The sequence below is a fragment of the Schistocerca americana genome, chromosome 2 (genome assembly GCF_021461395.2).
Source record: "Schistocerca americana isolate TAMUIC-IGC-003095 chromosome 2, iqSchAmer2.1, whole genome shotgun sequence".
Lineage (NCBI taxonomy): Eukaryota > Metazoa > Arthropoda > Insecta > Orthoptera > Acrididae > Schistocerca > Schistocerca americana.
The window spans coordinates 409242212-409265423 of NC_060120.1; the positions used below are offsets into that span (position 1 = coordinate 409242212).

Consider the following 23212-nt stretch of genomic DNA (forward strand, 5'->3'; position numbering starts at 1 on the left):
CTGCTGTGTTTACCTCCCTCATTTCTATCCCATGCATCTGCTTCTCCCTCCAGGCTGCCTTCTTCCCTCGCCCACTCCACCCGACATAAGCCCACTCAACCTGCACTCTATTCAGTCACACTTTCAAACTTTCCTCTGTCTGTCTGTGTGTGTGTGTGTGTGTGTGTGTGTGTGTGTGTGTGTGTGTGTGTGTGTGTGTGTGTGTGTGTGTGGGTGGGTGGGTGGGGGGGGGGGGGGGGGGGTGCGATGAATGTTGCTCATAAATTACTTATGTACCAGCAGGACTTTCCATTACCAAGCATAATTTAGTATGTCACACTTAATAAATGTGAATCTCTTTTAATCGTGCCTGTCTGCAACTTGATGTGTCTTCTTTACATCTATCTTTTCGCACATTGTTGATATTCCTACCTGGAGTTTCCATCGTTTAATAAATAAAAGAGGGTGTCAGATGTGAAAGTAGATTAGTGTGTGCCCCACAGAAGTATTTAATAGTCATTATGTTCATTACATACATAAACATGTTGAAAGACAATGTCGTTGAAGACAGAAAATTATTATAGCACCAATAAAATTGTAGCTTTAGTATCCTGAATCAAAGGAGAGGGAAAAGGGATTCATCAAAGCTCTCACCAGATGGTATTCTGGAAATGGGACAAGACATTTGGCTATCTTGCAACATTCAGCAGGGGAACCACTACAGGCAACTTCAATGGGCAAAGCCTCTATCTCAGAAGCAGAATAAAATGAGCTACACAGAAGTGCACTGTTTATGTTATTCATTGACTTGTAAAATGTTTGGAACATTTGTTCACTCTTGACAATCTTGCATGAAGTGGACTTGTTCTTTGAGCACGGCTCTCTTCTGTCAGTCACATACAAACTCAGTAACGAAGTTCCTCATGGGATACTTAAATGGCAACAAGGCTTCAACACTAGTACATTTTCAACTACTTCATTATGGAGCCAAAGTTTTTGATCTGAGTTAATAAAAGTTGATGCCACAATAGTAAAAGCAGTATGAGCTCCTTTTGAATCCCCTGATGCAGTAAAAGGTGGCATCAGTTCCACCTGCTCCTCCATTCATGAATTTCAACAAACTGAAGGAGAGTTTGGAATTCAACCTCTGTCACTGTATGCTGTATTGCTAGATATGTAGTGCTGCTCACAGAAAGATATTGCTGTTTTTATTCATGTTATGTCTTTCAACATTGTCACATACATTGTACTATTACCAGTTTTGACTTATATTCACATCACCATCAAATGACTTGTTTAAACAATAAATGAGGACATGGGATAGGAAATACCCCTTTCTTCTTTATTTTTTATTGAGATTGTCTAATGATGACTTGGCAATAAGTTTAAACTGGCAGTGATACCATTTGTGAGACCTCAGGCTGAAATATTAATAAATAAAACATGCAAAATGGTCCTGTGTTTCCTTAAAGTAGCATGCTTAATCTGTGTAGCCATTATTGTTGTTTTCTGTTAGTGATTTGTACACAGCACTGAACACATTAGCACCCTTCAAAGACCCCGGAAACTCATTATTTGCTCACATCTGCAGTTTGTAGAGTATGTACATTTGTCATCAAATTTAAGTAGCAGCCATCCCACCCAGATACAGTGAATGTTACACAAAATAGGTCATTCCAATTTGGTCCTTGCAGATTTCATTCGACGGTGTAACTTCAACGGCATAGCTTTCATGGAACCATTCATACACAATGCGTTAGTGTATTTAGCACCTGGTCGCAAGTGCGTAATGGCATTAAGAGTTTTTGACTTAAGTCTCAGCGAAATCCTCAAACTGCCCAGGCTGTCTCATAAAGTAGCCTCAGTAGTGCAATCAGCACCTGACAAGGATTTCACAAATTTATGAAAATCAGAATTTTCTTCATCAGCCAGTGTTTTCCACAGTAAACATACAGCTACAGCAAAATAAAGTGACAGCAGTGGTATTAGTTGTCCAGAATCAGTAGTCACCAACAACAAAAAGTGTGTAGTTTGCAGTCACTCACACTCAATCGGTTCTTCGTAAGTCAGTATTTGGCCATTTTATATGTTGTCAAAAAGTGCTGCTCAGGATACACAATATCAAAATCAGTTGCAGATGCCTTGTCTGGAGTGTTATCACACTTATAACCTTAAACCCATAATGGTGGAAATAATGGTGCAAAATAAATTTGTTGCAGTTTCAAAACAAGTCCAACATAGACCTGTATCTGATACCTTGCCTCAAAGAATTGCCAATCAAATTACCAGGTACAAATACTTTATCAAAGATCCATTTGACTGACCAATATTTACAACTGCTACTTGATAAGGTGATGAACCAAATATTAGACCTAAAAATAGTATCTGAAATGTACAGATTTAAAGTTTGATGTTTGTGGTAACAATACAAAGGTATCTGGAAAAATTAATTCGTGGTATTCTCCATGTGCCAACTAGTTTGAGGATACAGACACCATTTGTATCCCTTAAGACTGCTATTCGAGAAACTCAACGTTAGCAGCTTATAGTGCAAGCTGGTTCTTCAACTGGAGCATCAGTACCTACACTACATACGAAGTATCGACTTCCAGAACAAAGGATTACTTAAGATCACATTTGAGTTCATAAAAGCAGTACACTACCTACTAGCCCCCAAAAACTTATAAGAACTGCAACTCTTCATAGGTAAGATCAGTCATAATAATAAATCTGTTCCTACAGTGGTCCAAACAACTTCCACTTAGGAAGGCATGAAGGCCTTTACAAAAGTAAAATACAAACAAGGTATGAATACAGGTTAAGATGCTTTGATTGGCAACAAACTGGACACCACCACAATAGTTCCTTGAGCCAATGATGTGAAGTACAGTATCTCTCATTGTTAAAAAGCCAGTTGTAGTACAATACCGGACCTTCTTACAGTTTTGTGCATCGCCAAAAAGCTCAGAAATATCAGCATATTTATAATGTGTAACAGTCCTTGTGTTAAATAGCTCCCTGAATACCACATACATTAAAGGATAATCAACAGTCCCTCTAAAACAAAATGCATGACACACTAAACATCAGAAACAACAAGCAATACAGGCCAGGAAATAAGCAAGTCTCCACTATTCTCAAGCTGAATGCGTTGCAGTACAAGTTATTGTCAGGAGTCTCCTGGTATTAACAATGAGACTGAACAAGTAAGTACTGTGACACAGTCTACCTGAACTTCGGAGTTTAATCTCACAACAATTTAACATGAATCATTAAAAAAAATTTAAAATCTGATACAGAAAAAGAAACAGAATTCTATAAAAACACACAGAAACATCACTAAATAAGAAACACTATGAAACTGATACACAAGATAAAAATACATGCAACATTCTTATGTGCTATTGACACTAACCATCTCATGACATGCTCGTATCCTGAGAGATACAGCACCATATTTCACATAACAAGTCTCTGGTGTGTTCCCGGCAAGAACGGCCATGTCAGTGCTAGTGACAAGCAGAAGGCCACCATCAGCTACTGACTGTACAGCTGAATCTAAGAACTGAGAGGGGCACCCATATGGATCAAGGTCAATAGCATCAAATCTGTCTTTTGGATGCTTGTGTTGGTACATCAGCATGCTGAAAAAAAAGGAAGACTAAAAATATTACTGTTGGCCCTAACTCTTAATAATAATTATTGCAAAGTGTCAGGAAAACTTGCACTGAAATAAGTGATGTATTAAGTACTAATATTATATTTACTATATATTATAATAAAAGAAAAACAACAAATACATAAAATGGCAGTAAACAAATTATGCTTTGTTGAAGTTCAGAAAATAACTGCAGCAAAATTAATAGCAAATTTTAATTCACAGGACTACCCATCACTCTTGTAATATAGTTCTTAGAGGAGTAAGGAAGAAAAATTGAAAAGAAAATTATCATTACCCCGCATCAGATTGTGTTGTAGTCACCAGTTCCTCTACTCCATTATGAGCTACATTTGTCTGAATGCTTTTGACAGCTTTCTCACTAATATCATTGGCCACAACCTCTTTTACCCCTGGAACTTCTTTAGCATAGCGAATGCTTCGCAGACCAGTTGCAGAAAGAGCTTCTAAGACTCTTATACCATTCTGAAACCAGTAAAACAGTTATTAACTCTTGCATCATAATATTAGAAACCTATGTATCATTCAAATTTATCAATAAAATGATGCAAATACAAAATGTAATTTTCTCATTGTTTTTTATGTTCTCAGTGTCTGAACCCCATATACAGATGGATGCCATTATCTGTCAAGCTATACAAAGACTGCAGCAACTGCCTTAAAACAACAACTAACTTTCTCCTTAGGTACATCAACAGTGCAATATCCCTGTCTGACTCCTGTTCTCCAGATACCACCCATGCTTGTGCTGCTAACTCAATCTGGTGAATCTTTTCGACTTGCTTAGCCACATGTCCTGCTTCCCTCAAATATGAATGTTTAGAATCTTTAAAGCCAGCAAGAACACAGCATCAGGAAACTTTCTCAGATGATCTTCACTCAGATGTACCTTAGTTGTCTCTACCATCTCAGTTCCATATCTAATACCAAACAAACTGCATCAGTCAAGATCGTAAGTTCCTTTACACTCAAAGGAAATTGGAAATTTCACTTTGTCGTTCAACTTCAGAACCTTTCTAATGGAAAAGGTGACACAGAACCATACATGAAGTAGTTTTTGTGATAATCCCACTTTGATCAATGACCACTCCCACAGACCTCCTTCCCTTTTACAAATGTTCCAGAACTCTCTAATATTGCATGCCTTCACTATGTTCTCTATATTTTGTTCATCATGAATACATACTCACCTAGTGTTATGCTTATCTATAGTACGATGTGTCATCTCTGTAGTCCTTTCATTTAAATTACTTGACCCTCTAGTCCCACCCACGTCATTCAAAGAGTTGCAAAAGGTCTTTAAAGTGACATATGTGACAGGCCAAAAAGAGAATAATGCATCATGCAAAAAAGGTATCGCACTATTTAACATTCAGATGATGCAAAGCTGAATTATTAGGAAAATATTACTTTTTAAATTCTGTGGATTGTGATTTTTTATATATATTGTGAATTAATATGAAAATTTTATTGTAATGTTGTAGAAGTTAATCAAAGCCTATCTGAATGGAGAAACGATGAATAATGCTGAAGAACGTATTATACATGATAATGGAAGCCCAGACCATCAAAGCAGACTGGTAGGAAGACTACGAATGGCCGTAGCCTACAATCAAGCACTATTACAAAATGTGATCTCTCAGGTTTTCTGGCACAAGGTACAAGGGTAGTAAATAAATTATGATCTTCTTTTTTTGACAACAGTATTGAATAGGACTGGGGAGAAGAGAAATTTGTGGCACAACTTGACTAGTAGAAGGGATCGGTTGGTAGGACATGTTCTGAGGCACCAAGGGATCACCAATTTAGTATTGGAGGGCACCGTGGAGAGTAAAAATCGTAGAGGGAGACCAAGAGATGAATACACTAAGCAGATTCTGAAGGATTTAGGTTGCAGTAGTTACTGGGAGATAAAGCAGCTTGCACAGGATAGAGTAGCATGGAGAGCTGCATCAAACCAGTCTCAGGACTGAAGACCACAACAACAACAACCTTTACTCATCCTCATAATTCTGATGATCCTTCTCAAAGTAGTCTCCCATGCATGCAATACACTTGTCCCAGAGTTTCTGCCAGTCTTCAAATGCACGCTTTCAAAATCATCTCACAGCTTTCACCACTGCTTCTGATGATTGCTAATGCCTCCCATGAAGGCGTTTCTTCATGTTCGGGAACAGAAAAAAGTGACATGGGGCTAAATCCGGAGAAGAGGGAGGGTGAGTGATGCACTTCACGTTGATTTTTGCAGGATATTCAGCAACAACATCGGCAATATGAGGGCACGCATTATTGTGGTGCAGCATCCAGCCTGCTTCACAAAAATGTGGTCTTTTGTGCCTGATATGGACTTGCAATGTTTTCAGGACATCCCTGTAGTATTGTCCAGTTACTGATGTGTGTGCAGGTACAACATGCTGACAAACCATTCCATTAATATGAAAGAATGAGATGACCATAACTTTCCCAGCAGAAGCACCAGTTTTGCTTTTTTGTGGGTTGGTGATGAAGGAGATTTTCACCCTGAGCTTTGCTGTCTGCTTTCAGAGTCAAAATGATGTAGCCAAGTTTCATCAGCAGTGATTACATTTGAAAGAAACTTAGGACCTTCCTCTAATGTCAACTTTAACAGCATGCAGAGCTAATATGTGAATGTCCTTTTGTTCGGGAATCAGAAACAAATGTCATTTGTAGTTTTTCTGTCACTAACGTCTGAATGGCACCCATTGAAATGTTCAGTATTTCAGAAAGTGGGAAGTCATCTTAAGGTAATACGCCGATCCTCTCTCACAATGACAGCTGCAGTGTTCATATTTTTTTCCGTAAGAGCAGTAAGCAGTAACTGGAGCACCGGGTCCACCTTCCTTTGAAATTTATTGTCTCCCCTCTTTAAACATTTTAAACCATCTTCGAGCTGTGCTGTAGGGAAGAACAGACTCTCCATAGGCCTCCTGTAGCATTGTATAGGCCTCAGCTGAAGATTTGTTGAGACAAAAGCAGAATTTCAAAGCCACATATTGTTCCTCACATGCTACCTCCATTGTAGCGGTATGCAATACTGAACATGTCTGACCTTGCCTGCCTCTCACAGGCGGGAACCAGGAGTCCCAACAATGAAACTACCACGGTGTGTTTGTTGCACATTAAGCTAACAGAATATCATAAGATTAAATTTTAGAGTAAGAAATTATGACCATAAAAAAATTATGTTCATTCTTTACTGAAAGCCCTTGTATAATGCCATTCCTTTGCTTTTATGTAGTTCTTTCTGAGGATCATAATGGTTTTCTTTTTAGGGCAGTAGAATTTTGGGTCTGGAGTTGACTGAGTGTATTGATCAGAAGACTATGGTAACCTAATTAGAGACAGGAAAGCATTGTATTTAGAGTAAAATTAGTACATCTTGATGTTTTCAGTAGTTGAAGTCTGATTAACATCATTTTCAGTTTCTCCAAGATTGGGAGAGAAGAGACAAAAACATTACAACAGTAACATTTGATTTGTGTAGTGAAAAACAAGGTGTAGAACTTTGCTTCCGCCATTTGCCAATAGGTGGCGACAACGGTAAGTAGCGGTCGAAAGAAACAGATTGCAGACGTCAGGCAGTTAGCTTGGACCTTTGTCAACATAACCTCATTCAAACATTAGTCAATTTGTGTCTGCATCATAAAGTTGTTCTTGATTGAAAATGTCAGTTTACGACCCTAATTCTCGTCATTTGTGGGAGGTGTTACTGTTTTGTTTCAATATGGAGAAAACAGTGGCTGAGTCTCATCGAATGCTCTCGATTATGTATGGTAAGAACACTATTAGTGAAAGAACATGTCGTGAGTGGTTTCAACGCTTCAAGAACTGTGACTTTTACGTCACAGACCGGCATAGTGGTGGAAGAGAGAATGTTTTCAAAGAGGCAGAATTGGAGACATTGCTGAGTGAAGACTCGCATCAAACTCAAGAAGAAGTGGCACGATTAGTGGGAGTGACACAAGTCATTTCAAAACATCTCAAGGCTATGGGCATGATTCAGAAAGAAGGAACTTGGGTCCCGTGTGAGCTGAACCCAAGAGACGTTGAACAGTGTTTGTGAACAGTTACTTCAGAGGCAAAAACGGAAGGGATTTCTGCATCGCACTGTGGCCGGGGACGAAAAATGGGTTCATTATGATAACCCTAAACACAAAAAATCATGGGTATATCCTGGCCGTGCTTCCATGTCGACAGCTCCAAAATCATGCTCTGCGTTTGGTGGGACCAGCTCGGCGTCGTATACTATGACGTGCTAAAACCAAGTGAAACAATCACAGGTGCTCATTATCGAATGCAATTAATGCATTAGAGCAGAGCATTAAAAGACAAACAGCCACAATACAGCGAGAGGCATGATAAAGTGATTTTGCTGCATGAGCACACTTGACCCCACATTGCAAAAAGAGGTCAAAATGTACTTGGAAACGTTAAAATGGGAAGTCCTACCCCACCCACCACATTCTCCAGACATTTCTCCCTCTGACTATCCCCTGTTTAGATGAATGGTGCATGGCCTGGCTGACCAACACTTCCAAACTCATGAAGAAGTCACAAACTGGATCAATTCATGGATCGCTTCAAAAGATGAACAATTTCTTCGATGCAGGATTCGTACACTGCCCGAAAGATGGGAGAAAGTAGTGGCCAGCAATGGAAAATACTTTTAATGATACTTGTGAAACCAATTTGTCTCATTAAAGCCTCAAATGTTGCGGGAAAACGGCGGAAGCAAAGTTGTACACCTTGTACTATGTTGCAGAAAAAAAATTGTACTCAGTAGTTAATATTGAAGTAAATAACTTTTTGAATGGGTTTGTAGATATGTTTCAATGAAAGTTGTTGGATCAGTAATTTTATCAATCATTATCCAGAATTTGTAACTAATCCATAGGTAGCACCGTGCCTCATGAGGACAGTGACTGTTTGTTTTTCTCCTTTGGTATTGTGGTAGTTAAGCTATTTTGAGTGTTACAACAGACTCAGGGGTATCTGAATGATGAAATGGATGCTATGGCTAATGTGTTCTGGACACTGTGTGATGATGTAGGTTGTGTGTAATATTGACCCCACATAAAAAACTTTTTTGGTGCCCAATTTGTAAGTAGATATTTCATAACTACACAAAGCAAGGAATAGCACTATTTAATGCATAAAAAACTGGCTGCCCTGAGTTTACACCACTTCTCATAACCAATGGTTTGGAATGGTTATGAGTAGGGACACACTAAAGCCTGAAGTTGATCAGCATTTGCTTCGATGTTTAAGATGTAGGTTAAAGGCCAAGAGCAGTTTTAGGTGGGGAATACTGTCGTACTAAAAGACAGAAAATTAAAAAGAATATTGCATACCAGCATAAAAGACTATTTTGTTGCTTACACCAGAAAGTAGATTTAATATTAGAGTACCAAAAGAAATAAACTGAAAAAATACATTTATGTTACTCATTTAAAGCTCATAATGAGATCACAGTATTTATTTATCAGAGGATTTTATAAGGAATAATTTCCAATAGGGTCATCTTTCTGCTTTCCTTAAAAGAATATACTACATCAAAATCTACATCATACAGGTGATTTTCTGTTACAAGAAACCTCATCTTTCACTTTTTGCTAAATGTAAACATTTCTGAGGAACACAGAAGTGTGCCCGTAAAGTTCAGTTGTTATCTCACAATGACCTAAAAAATCAAAAGCTGACTGGTAACCAAATACATACAATTTCACAGACCATTATAAAAGTGCTTCCTATTTAAAACAGTAGTCACATCCTGCCCTTACCGAAGGAAAATTCCATAAATGTCATAAAGCATTTGTGGTTCTGCATCTACCATTGTTTGTGAATACATGCACGAGTCAAACGAACATGTCCCCCATTCATGTAATCCTTGTATGTACCCATTCAATAAGTTAGAACAATTTTTGCATTGATCTCTCACAGCTGAGCAATATTCTATGATGGGTGTCACAGTGTCTCTGTGGTGCAGAAAGTGGAATAAGGAAAAGTCTGCAGCCATCCACAAGGCTGCTGAACGAAATCTGTACATTTTGGTTGCACAACAAATCACAAAAATCTACCAAGGCTACCAGTTCAACTAAAAACTAAAAATTACAATTACAAACAACTTACATTGGAATGTTTACATAGATAATGTGATGGGAAAATCAAAACAAGTCTGTGTTTTTTGGCAGAACACTTAGAAGATGCAACTGGTCTACTAAGGAGTCTGGCTACACTAAACTTTTCCATCTTCTGCTAGAGTACTGCCGCGCAGTATGGGATACTTACCAGATAGGTTTGACAGAGGGCATTGAAGGGCAGTTCATTTTGTATTATAATGAAAAGGGGATAGATGTCATGGATATGGCAAGGAAGAGGGGGTGTCTGTCATAAAAAGAAAGGCATTTTAGATTGCGGTGAGATCTTTTCACAAAATTTCAATCACAAACTTTCTCCTCTGAATGTGAAAATATTTTACAGATCCCAATCTATGTAGGGAAAAATTATCTTCGTAATAAAATTACAGAAATCAGAGCTTCTAAGGAAAGATTTAAGTGTCCATTTGTCCCTTGTACTGTTTGAGAGTGGAATGGTACAGCAATAGTCTGAAGGTGGTTTGATAAACTGATATTCTAACTAATTTATTGGGTTACATCTACTTTTTCCTTAAGGAGAAGTAGCCCTATATATTATCTACATTTATCGTGAATTAAATCTGATTTCAGGTTTTCTAACAAATATAATTAACTTCAAAATATTTTAGGAAACTAGCAATTTTTACCAAAGGTTTTTGTGTTGCCTTAATAAAAATCTTATTTTGTGTATTTGCTTCAGTTCTCATAGGGAACCAGTAACCTTTTAGCTTAACAGATTAAAAGATAATCAGCAGGCTTAACTTACAAAGTTATTTTTCACTGCCTTGTAATGCATTGCACCAGCCAAAACGAAGCCCCACCGTGAACGATGTTGTTGAACATGAGATGAGTTGGCTGACATTTGTAAGCAGCTGAAAATCGCCGTGACTACTGTCAAATGATTGGCAGCTGATGCAGATTCAGTGTGTTGGAAGAGCGCCTGAGAGTTGTTTACCTGTGATATCAGTACCAGAGGCATCTCAAATACTATCCTCTACTGTGGATCCTGCCTCCTCTGCAGAAAGTACACGATCTGTTAGTACTCAGCCACTTGACTGCGAGTGTCATGTTAATGGTAAATCAAGGCAACCTGTACAGGGTGGAAAGGAACCAGGGAGGACTGAGGGTGTTGTTCCAATCCCCTTAACTAACAAATTTGAGGTGCTGTCTTTCACTGAAACTGTGCAAGTGGAACTCACTTCACGTGTTCTGGGGAAACCTGTTATGTCTGGTGTCAACAGGAGGCACATGCAAAAGGGTATGGGCCTATTAATAGTAAGCAGTTCAAAGATGCGAATGACTGTGCCCCTTAGGAAAATGGCAGCAAGAGGCAGAAAAGGACACCAGGTGCACTCAGTGTGTATGCCTAGAGGCCTCATTCATTGAGGAAGCTATTGCAGCAGCCATTAAGAAAACAGGGTGCAATCAACTGTAAACTGTGGTGTTTGTTGGAACAAATGATGCCAGTCGTCTGAGCTCCGAGGTCGTACTTGGGTCATTCCTGCGATTGGCAAAAAGGGTTGAGAACACCAGCCTTGAGCATCGGTTTCAATGAAGTTCACAATCTGCAACATTGTCCCCAGAACTAATCACAGGTTCTGAGTCGAGTGGAAGGACTTCGGAGGTTCTGTGACAAGCTAGGCTGTAATTTACCAGACTTGTGCCACAGGGTTGAGAACTGTAGAGCCCCCTAAATAGGTCAGGTGTGCACTACACATCAGAGGCTACAACTCCTGTAGCTGACTGTATTTGGGATTGATACATGAGTTTTTTTAGATTAGGTGACTCTTCATCCAATCCACTTAAAGATAGTGATAGGAAACTGAGAGGAATAAGAGTAGGACTGAAAGAAATGCCTCGAACAGATGAGAGCATTAAAATCCTAACAATTAACTGCAGAAGCATCACAGCAAAGTGCCAGAGTTTGAAGCACTCGTGAAAAGCAGTGAAGCTCACATAAAACTAGGTATTGAAAGCTGGTTGAAAGCTGAAACTGATAGCAGTGAGATTTTTGGGGAAAACAGGACTGTATATTGAAAGGATGGGCAAATGGGAAATGGTGACGGTAGATTTGTCGCAGTAGATAAGAAACTCATATAGGCCTATACAAAGATAGAAACTGGAGCTGCATGTAAAATTATTTGGGCAAGTCTCAGCATCAGGGGTGGGCATAAAGTGATAATTTCATCACTCACCAGACTCATCTCCCAATATAACCGAAAACCTTAGAGAAAACCGCAGGTCACATGTATGTAAGTTCCCCAATCATACTGTAAACATTGGTGGAAACTTTAACTATCCAGTAATGAATTGGAAAAATTAGTTTCGTCAGTTGTGGATGTGATAAGATATCCTGTGAAACATTACTAAATGCCCTCTCTGAAAATTATCTAGAACAGTTAGTTAGGTACCCCACTCATGATGAAAACATTTTGGATCCAATGGCAACAAACAGACACGACCTCTTTAAGGAAGTCCATTTCGAAACTGGTATCAGTGACGGTGACATGGTTGTGGCAACAATGATTACCTAAGTCTAAAGGGCAACTCAAAAAGCAGCAAGATATACATATATATGTTCAGCAAACTACAGAAACAATTAGTAGTGTCATATCTCAATGAGGAACTTAGTATTCAGTCACTGTAGAGAAGCTTCTAAATAAACAGAGATTACTGCACAAGATGTGTAACACAAGGCATATGGCTATAGATGGAGAGATGCTGAATGAAACAGGTTTGGCTGTCAAGAGACCAATGTGTGACGCCTTCAATGACGACTGTAGCAGAATATTGCCAAGTGAGCTTTCACAGAACCCAAAGAAATTCTGGTCATACGTAAAGGCTGTTACTGGCACCAAAGTTGAGTGTCCATTCTCTAGCGAATGAGACAGGAACTGAAACTGAGGGTAGCAAAGCAAAGCTGAAATGCTTAACTTTATTTTCAAATGTTCCTTTACAAAGAAAAATCCAGATGAATTGCCCAATTTAATCCTCACGCAACTGAAAAGATGAATGAAGTAAGTATTAGTGTCAGTGGCATTGAGTAATAGCTGAAATCTTTAAAACTGAACAAAGCTCCAGGGGCCAATGGAACCTGTATCAGATTCTATACTGAATTTGCAACTGAGTTAGCTCCTCTTTTAACTATAATCTTTCGTAGATCCCCTGAACATAAAATAGTGCCCAGTTCTTGGAAAAAAGCACAGGTCAAATCCAAATGCAAGAGGGGTGGTAGAAGTAACCCACAAAACTACTGTCCAATATCCTTGACATCAATTTGTCATAGTATCTTAGACTATATTCTGAGCTCAAAGATAATGAGGCGTCTTGAAAAGAATGACATCCTCAATGCCAACCAGCATGGATACCGAAAACATCAATCACATTAAACACAACTCACACTTTTCTAACAGGACACACTGAAAGTGTTGGATCAAGGCAATCAGGTAGCTGCAGTGTTTCTTGATTTCCAAAAAGCGTTTGACTAACACCTATACTTACTGTCAAAAGTACAATCACATGGGGTATCAAATGAAATTTGTGACTGGATTGAGGACTTTTTGGTAGGGAGGACACAGTATGTTAACTTGGATGGAGAGTCACTGTCAGATATAGAGCTAACTTCAGCTGTGACTCAGTGTGTTGGGACCCATGCCATTCATGTTGCATGTTAATGACCTTTCATGAGCTTACAGACAGTATTAATAGTAACCTCAGACTTTTTGCAGATGATGCAGTTATCTATGATGAAGTACTGCCTGAAAGAAGCTCCATAAATATTAAGTCAGATCTTGATAAGATTTCAAAGTGGTAGTTTGCAAGATTAGCAACATGGTTTAAATGTTCAGAAATATAAAACTGTGCACTTAAAAAAAAAAAAAAACTTTATATCCTGTGACCGTAATATCAATGGGTTATAGTTGGAACTGTCAACTCACACAAATACCTAGGCGTAACACTTTGTAGGGATACAAGATGGAATGATCATACAGGCTCAGTTGTGGGTAAACAAGGTGGAAGAGGTAGATTTCCATTTCTAGTGTCACAGAGATACTGAAAAAATCACAACTAGCAGACTCCTGAAGATAGACATAAAGTATCCTGAAAAAATTCTATTAACCAAGTTTCAAAAACTGGCTTTAAATGATGACTCCAGCAGTATACTACAATCCCCTATGTATCACCCACATTAGGATTGTGGGAATAAGATTAGAATAATTACTGCATGCATGGAGGGATTCAAACAATAATTCTTCCCATGCTCCATATGTGAATGGAATGGGAACAAACCCAAATAACTGGTACATTGTGACTTACCCTCTGCCATGCGCCTCACTGTGGTTTGCTGAGTATACGTGTAGGTCCTCTACCAGGCACTTAAGTGTTAATTTCAGAGCAGTCACATGGATGTAGATGTAATAAGTGTTTTACAAGCAATCTACTTTTTAACCTGATGGTATTTTTCCAGTGTCCTTTCAATGAAGCAAAGTCTAACACCCACTTTATCTACAATTCAGGATATGTGACCATACCCCACAAATCATTACATTGGCATATTTGTATGAGTTGACTGACTTTAACTGACACTCCCACATATTGTAGTCGAACATGCTAAGCTTTTTGCACTTTTCGAAGTGTAGAATTTCACATTTCCCTGAACATTTAAAGCAATTTTCCAATCTTCATGCCATTTTTAAATCTTATCAAGATAGGCTTGATTATTTGTGCAGCATTTTTCAGGTAGAACTTCATTATGGATAACAGCATATCCTGCCAAATGTGAGAGATAACTATCAATGTCTACCATGACATTAATATCCAGTACAAACAACAAGGGTTAAAAACAATTCCCTGAGGGAAGTCTGAAGCTACTTCTAAATCTGTGGATAACTCCATCCAAGATAACATGCTGACCACTCCCCCTCCCCCCCCCCCCCCCAACACACACATATTGCCTTGATCAATGGCTTTCGGAAGACATGTGAAAAAAGTGCAAATCGGATTTTGTGTGACCTGTGTTTTCGAAAGCCATGCCACTTGACTTGGAGATCACTAAGATCGCAATACCTCATACATACATTAATCCTTGTTCCATAGATCATGAATACAACATTTCGTGTCACTTTAACATAAGTTTTCTTTACACACAATCATTAATTAATAATAATTTTTTTTTTTTTTTACAGTTACTTCTTCATATCTAAGAATTCATCTATTGAGTAGAAGGAGTTGTCATTCAGAAATTCTTTTAATTTGCTTTTAAATGTTGGTTGGCTATCTGTCAGACTTTTAATACCATTTGGCAAATGACCAAAGATTTTTGTGGCAGCATAATTCACCCATTTCTGTGCCAGAGTGAGATTAATCCAGAATAGTGGATATCATCCTTTATTCTAGTGTTGTAGCTATGCACTTCACTGTTATTTTTGAATTGGGATGTGTTATTAATGACAAATTTCATAAGTGAATATATATATATAATTTTTTTTTTTTTTTTTTTTTGTGAAGGTACTGTGAATATCCCGAGTTCCTTAAATAAATGTCTGGAGGGTGATCTTGGGTGGGCTCCAGCTATTATTCTGATTACACACATTTGTGCAACGAATATTTTCTCTCTTAATGATGAATTGTCCCAAAATATGATGCCATATGAAAGCAGTGAATGAAAATAGGCATAGTGGGCTATTTTACTTATGTGTTTATCACCAAAATTTGCAATAACCCTAATAGCATAAGTAGCTGAACCTAACCGTTTCAGCAGATCATCAATGTGTTTCTTCCAATTCAATTTCTCATCAATGCACACAACCAGAAATTTTGAGTATTCTACCTTAGCAACAGACTTCCATTCATAGTCCGTATTTATCAATGGTATTATGCCAGTTACTGTACAGAATTGTATAAACTGTGTTTTCTCAAAATTTAGTGAGAGTCCATTTGCAGGGAACCACTTAATAATTTTCTGAAAGACATTATTTGAAATTTCCTCAGCTGATTCTTGCTTCCTGGGTGTGATTACTATACTTGTATCATCAGCCAAAAGAACTAACTTTGCATCTTCATAAATTTAGAGTGGCAAGTCGTTAATATATATTAAGAACAATAAGGGGCCCAAGACTGAACCCTGTGGGACACCATTCTTGATACTTCCACAGTTAGATTCTGCTGGTTTTTGTAGACTATGTGTACTGTTAACTTCAACCTTCTGCATTCTTCCAGTTAAGTATGAATTAAACCATTTGTGCACTGTCCCATTCATACCACAATACTTTAGTTTATCTAGAATAATTATGTTTGAGCTCAAAACATGTTCTGAGATTACACAAGAGATGGATGTCAATGATACTGGATGCTAGTTTCGCCCATCACTTCTGCTATTGTTCATGTGATATCTGAGCTTTCTTCCAACTACTGGGCACAAATACATGTTTTACCGATGTATGGTGTATTATAGTTAAATCATAATTTCTATACAGAATCTGGAAAGAATTTCCATTAGGCCTTGAAGACTTATTCAGTTTCAGCTGTTTCTCAACCCTACTGACAGTAACAGCTACGTCACTCACCCTTGTAGAAATGTGCGAATGAAACTGGGGCTGAAGTCCCTTATTTCCCTTTGTAAAGAATCATTTGGAAATGGTATAAAGTACTTCAGCTTCTGCTTTGCTACCCTGAATCCCAGTTCCTGTGTCGTCTATGAATGTCTGTACACTAGCTTTGGTGCCAGCAACAACCTCTGCATATGACCATTTCTCTGGGTTCTATGAGACACATTTTGATAAGATTCTGCTATGGAAATAACTGAAGGCCCCACTATTGACCTTCCAAGTGTTTCACTGAGCATATTTCTATCTCTGGCCCTATGCTTTGTTTTACACCTACTGCTTACTATTCATAATTTTTTGCTCACTTTATGAACACATCAAGGTCTATGGAATGTGTGACTGATTCCTGCTCACAGGTCATGACCAATAACTTTGCCTTTTCTTGTCCATTAAAATATTATATGAAATCAAATAACCTGTTAATGCTGCATGTTTAATTCTTACTAGAGCCTACTAGTGAATTATCATTATTCTCACAACAGACATTCATATTTTATCATTTTATTAGACTGCTTTTTATTTCTTATATAAGTTAAGAATATGTTACTACCTGCTTTAAGAAGTCATGACCTTGATATTGAGATAAAATAAATTCAAAGACATGACAATGCCAACTGCCTTGTACAATATGTGCTTCTACACTATCTATAATTATCTCACCGTCATTTATACGATTTAAGGCCCCCTAACACATCCCACCTTTGTTTCTGAACATCTTTTCCTACAAAAAATATGAAGGAATCTCTAGTTACAAATTTCAACACTTTTCCTTTCATCCATTCATGAGAATGTCAACTGACACCTGATAAAAAGATTTTATTTCAGTTTTGGATACCAATTTTATAAATGAAATTTCTCTGATACTACAGGGCTTGATTTGAGAGCATGATGCCTCATAACAGGAATCTATACAAAACTCAGTGTTTTGTGTTATTGAGTTCACTTCTGCTCATTAAAGGTTTTGTCGACCCACAATTTAATCCATCAACAAAACCACATGCATAACAAGTATAGAAACTTTCCAATACACAACAGAAATGATGCTGGTATGGTTGTTAGCATACAGATATCCTGATCTGTATCCTAACAATCATTTGTGTCTTTTTGTTGAAAGTAATTACAAAAATATTTTCAGCTACAAATTTTTTAATTAACACAGGGCTGAAAGTTTTTGATGTGTACTGGAAAGTTTCTGCATTCATCTTCGATAAGGGTTAGTTAATGGATCTTCCATCCTCAAGAGGATGATCTCATTTTTTGGGTCTATGGGCAAAAACTAAATCTAAAGTAATTTAGTGTAAAAGACCAAATCTTTGCTTACTAAAAGCAAATTTAATCCGAAACATTAGTCTTGAGCAAATACCATTTTTATGAATGTACTGCAATGAATAATGATTAACATTTGATCTTTTCACACACAGAAAGTACTGACAGTTGCAAAAGTGCCATTAATTTCCGTAAGAAAAAATAAAATTCACAAGACTACAGAATGACTGACAACTGAACAGTTATTTCATGATCCATAGACGAAACCAGCTGAATTAATAAGTCAAACTACCTCTGACAACTTATGAAAACTTCACTTAATCTCTCTTGCTAGCATACATTTAATGGTACTTGCTGTTAATAACATGAGTTAATGGTGAACTGACCTAACTACAAGACAAAAATAAAAATATTGAAATAAACAACATACGATAGCAATTTCTATTACCTGTTCTGTACATTAATTATTGCTCAACAGGCTCTATATCCAAGAATATTTCTCAAATAACATTGAATGATTTGTAACTCGATGAATGCAAATAGATACACCTTCAAATCAAGTAGACATTACCAACCTCGTATCTGATTCCCGCTTGTGGTTTACTTTCTTGTGGACCCTGCTTTTCCAACCTTTCATTCGCAAGTAAGGTTAGAACAGCAGTACTGAAAATAAAAATTTAAAAATAGTACTTACGGCGACATTGTTATATTACACGACAAAGACTACAATGTGATACCTTATATCCCTATTAAACTGCTGAACCGGATTATAAAATACGTTGTTTGCTGACTCAATAATAACTTTTGCCTGCCCTTCTTCTATAGTTACAATATTTTGTTTTGCTTCCGTGTTCTCTTCTACACATGTACTAGCCATAATCGTTTTCACATCGAGTGTATTACGCTTCAGGGTTGACGCTACTAATCGACGCAGTTGTATAAATACAGGGAGTCTTTGTGTCATACAAGTGTATCTGATCTAAATGCTTGACATCAAAACAACAACAATGCCACATGTCCATCACACTGTAAACAAATTCAAAGATGTACACGACCAACCAACATCCAAAGATGTAAAACACAAGACCAAGACAATTACAAAAACGATGAAACGATTTTTGTGTTTTCTCTTCAAGGCGAATACAATCTACAGGTACGGAAAAATGATTTTTGTGTATTGTCTTCAGTAATGCGTAAAGTAGTTTCACTTCTTTCACCGACTTACCTCGAAGATGGCTCAATCGCTACCAGCCGACACACGCCCGAAAGATAACAGAATGTTCTTATGGCCAGGAAAATGTCAAGAAGCATACATCAAACAACATTTATGAGGAGCTACATATCTCTCATTTACCTCATTCAATTTGTTTTGTTTCTTTCTAAGTACGAAATAACGTCAAATACAATTAAGGCCAGTTTACACTGGCCATCGTGTCACGTCACGTCTAAACATTCTACAATGCATTTCAATTGGCAGCATTCACACAGGCCGTGAACGGGCTGCCACATTACACCAACGTTTCCCTGGAAGAAAGTTTTGACGGTATCCGTGCCTGTTAACATCGGAAGTTAATCCACTTTCGCCACGCTCATTCAAGTTATTGTCTCGATTTTGTGCTTTTGTATATTCCTAAGTTAACACGACTGTTAGCTGTGTAATAAAAAGCTGAGCGAATCGCTTTTGTCTGAAACAAAGTCTCATAGCTGTCTCGTGTCAGGTGCTGAGACTGGGAGATGAAGATACACTAATCATGGCCTGCATCTGAACAGGAGGATGAAGGAAATAGCACATCGCCAAAAGTGTAGAGGGGTGGGGGAGACAACCACACTAGACACAATCCCTGTGATTACTGGAATGACAGGGAACATTGTTTAGGTTAGAGTCAGGTTACAGACAGAGATTACTGATATGATTTACAGTAGTACAAGAAGATAATTGTATTGCATTGTGTGGAACTGGGGAGTTAGAAACGACAGAGAGGCTTTGTCCCCACTGTAGCCTGCACCGGTACACAACACCACTACAGGCTACAGCAGTCCACTCACCCCACTGCCGCCCCACAACTAACACAGTGTTATTGTGCGGTTCAGCCCCCAGTGGACACCCCCCCCCCCCTCCCAAGGAATGTCTCACACTAGACGAGTGTAACCCCAATGGTAGTGTGGTAGAGTAATTGTGGTGTACGCATAAGTGAAGAAAGTGTCTGAGCAGCAATCGCCGACATAGTGTAACTGAGGTGGGATAAGGGGAACCAGCCCATATTTGCCGAGACAGATGGAAAACCACCTTAAAAACCATAAAACCACCCACGGACTGGCCCAGCACACAGGATGTCGACACTAACCTGCTGGGGGGATTTATGTCAGGGACCGGCACACCTTCCCACCTGGAAAGCAGTGCATTAGACTGTGCGTCTAACTGGGCGAGTCACAAGAAGATAATACTTGTAACAGTTTCAACAAAAGTAAAATTAACTGCTTCATCAGAACATAAAAAGTGTTGAAGAAAAAGATAGATGAGCTTGTTGCATGCCTAGAAGATATGAAAAATTCTGAAGTGACAGATGTTCTGTGCCTCTCTGAACACAATGCAACCACAGGAATGGAGAAGTTAAATATCATGGATTATGGGCTTGCATAATGTTCATGTGGAGTTGATGTGGAAAAAGGAGGAGTTGTAACATATGTAACATTTGGACACAAAGTCAAAAATATTGAAATAAATAGTTTTTGTGTTGATCAGATCATACAAGAATGTGCTTGTCAATTGTAACTATAGAGTACTTCTCTTATAACTGTAACAGTTTACAGGTACCATCTAGGAAACTTTCAGCTATTTACGAGAAATCCAGCTGCATTTTTGGGCTACCTGTCAGATGAGAAGAAACAGTATTTTGTGGGGATTTCAGTGTAGATTTCTTAAAAGAAATGGGAAGGGAAAATGAACTAAAATTATTATTTCGGTTTTTCAATTAAATTTCAGTAGCCAGTTTTCCAATTAGTGTGCAGCAACATTTTTATAGACAGTGCTCAGGCAGAAATAATTAACGTTTTCGCAATTGCTAATGGACGTTCTGATCATGATACACAATTAATGGAAATAAACAGTATGGTACCTTATAACCTGGACTCAGGTTTATACAAAGCAGAGAGGGTTTCTAATGAGAAGAGGATACAGTGCTTTAACAGTAGGCTAAAATGGGTGGTATGGGATGAGGTATACGCAGAAAGAGATGCTGATGTCAAATCCAGTTTATTCCATAGTGAAGTTGGGTCAATATTTGAAAGTTGCTTTCCTAAAAAATTATCCAGAAGATCGATAAAAAACACGTTAACTGTTGATAAGTAAGGGATTTAAAATTTCATGTAAGAGGGAGAGGGACATTTATGTGAATGTCAGAGGAAGTGAAAATCTGATATTACTTGCATACTACAAAACATACTGTAGTATTTTAATGGAAAGTCATTAAAAGGTCCAGAAGTATGCATGTCCAGACAGAAATAAATATTGAAGATAAGAAGATTAAAACTATGTGGGACATGAAACTTCCTGGCAGATCAAAACTGTGTGCTAGACCGAGACTCGAAATCGGGACGTTTGCCTTTCGCAGGAAAGTGCTCTAAAATCTGAGCTACCCAAGCACAATTCACTCCCCATCCTCACAGTTTTACTTCTGCCTCGTCTCCTACCTTCCAAACTTGACAGTTCTCCTGCGAACCTTGCAGAACTAGCCCTCCTGAAACAAAGGATGTTGCGGAGACATGGCTTAGCCACAGCCTCGGGGATGTTTCCAGAATGAGATTTTCACTCTGCAGCGGAGTGTGCGTTGATACGAAACTTCCTGGCAAATCAAAACATCCCCGAGGCTATGGCTAAGCCATGTCTCCGCAATATCCTTTATTTCAGAAGTGTTAGTTCTGCAAGGTTCGCAGGAGAGCTTCTGTAAAGTTTGCAAGGTAGGAGACGAGGTACTTGCAGAAGTAAATCTGTGAGGACGGGACGTGAGTCGTGCTTGGGGAGCTCAGATGATAGAGCACTTGCCCGCGAAAGGTAAAGGTCCCGAGTTCGAGTCTCAGACCGGTACACAGTTTTGATGTGCCAGGAAGTTTCGTATCAGTGCACACCGCTGCAGAGTGAAAATCTCATTCCATGTGGGACATGTCAAACAGAAGACAGGAGAGCCAATCGATGTACAAGATTGCATAGCAGTTGAACTGAATGACGGTGTTGTGACTGATAATTCACAAGCAGAAAGTACTTTTAACGACCACAGCAGCAAATACAGGCTTAAATGGTTCATTTGAAGAAGCAAGAGACTATATTAGACTGTCCTTCCACAAAACTTTAACGAACTAGAAGTTGCTCCAATATACTTCACTAAAATTAATACAATTATCAAAAATCTAAAAAACAAAAGCTCATATGGGATTGATGGAATTTCAAAACGGATTATGAAAAATGTTTCCGATGTATTGCGTTATGTCCTTAGTGTTATATGCAATGCATCATTGGCACAGGGAATTTTTCCAGACATGATTAAAACACTTCATAAGAAAGGTGACAAAATTAAACAACTATGGTCCAGTTTCCTTACCGACACCTTTTTCCAAAATATTCGAAAAAGTAATATACTCAGTTGCATTCTTAAGTGGAAACAGTTTAGTTAGCATATCACAGTTTGGATTCCAGAGAGGTTGCTCGACTGAGAATGCTATCTATATACAATCATCAAGTATCATAACCCTTAAATAATTGTATATTGCCAGTTGGTAGTTTTTGTGATCTCTCTCAGGCCTTCGATTGTGTAGATTGTGATACTCTCTTAGAAATACTCAAGTTCTATGGGATTATGGGCTTTACACACAGCTGGTTTGAATCATACTTGATAAACAGAATTCAAAAAGTTGTGCTGAAAAATTAAGATAACGTAGGAAAAAGTAGAACATTTTAGTGACTGGGGCCCACAGGGCTCAATTTTGGGGCTACTCTTGCTTCTTATTTACGTGAATGGCCTTCTATTTAATATTCAACAAGCAAACATGGTACTTTCTGCAGATGATACTAGTGTTGTAATAAATCCCATTAGAGAGAAGGCAGCAGAAGAGTAGATAAATGATATTTTCCAAATAATTATTAAGTGACTTTCTGAATATTGACTCTCCCTAAATTTTGAAAAAACACACTACATGCAGTTCTGTACAACAAACAGAGTCATATCAGCAATTGATGTAACACATGAGCAGGAGACAGTAAACAGGGTAGAATGTTTCAAATTTTTGGGCGTTCATTTTTGTGATGAAAACTCTTACTGGAAGAAGCATATTACTGATCTTTTCAGGCAATTAAGTTCAGCTACTTTTGCTCGTTGTAGAGCTGCTAATTTGGAAACAACATATTTTGCATATTTCCACCCAGTAATATCATAAGGAATAAGTTTCTGGGGTGGCTCATGGTTTAGAAAGAAAGTACAAATTAACACAAAAGCGAGCAGTAGGCGTAATATGTGGCTTTTACCTGTGGACATCTT

General features: G+C 38.1%; 1 protein-coding gene across 1 annotated transcript in view; it reads right to left on the reverse strand.

Annotated features, from left to right (window-relative positions):
- Window positions 1-18736, reverse strand: part of LOC124595172 (probable tRNA (guanine(26)-N(2))-dimethyltransferase) — a 54118-nt gene extending 35382 nt beyond the window's left edge. The window contains exons 1-4 of the mRNA XM_047133784.1: window positions 18422-18736; window positions 18260-18347; window positions 3936-4123; window positions 3395-3623 (exon numbers count right to left, since the gene is read on the reverse strand). Of these exons, the coding sequence (XP_046989740.1) occupies window positions 3395-3623; window positions 3936-4123; window positions 18260-18347; window positions 18422-18648 (732 nt within the window). The 5' untranslated portion in view covers window positions 18649-18736. The remainder of the gene's footprint in view (window positions 1-3394; window positions 3624-3935; window positions 4124-18259; window positions 18348-18421) is intronic.
- Window positions 18737-23212: the final 4476 nt, after the last annotated feature.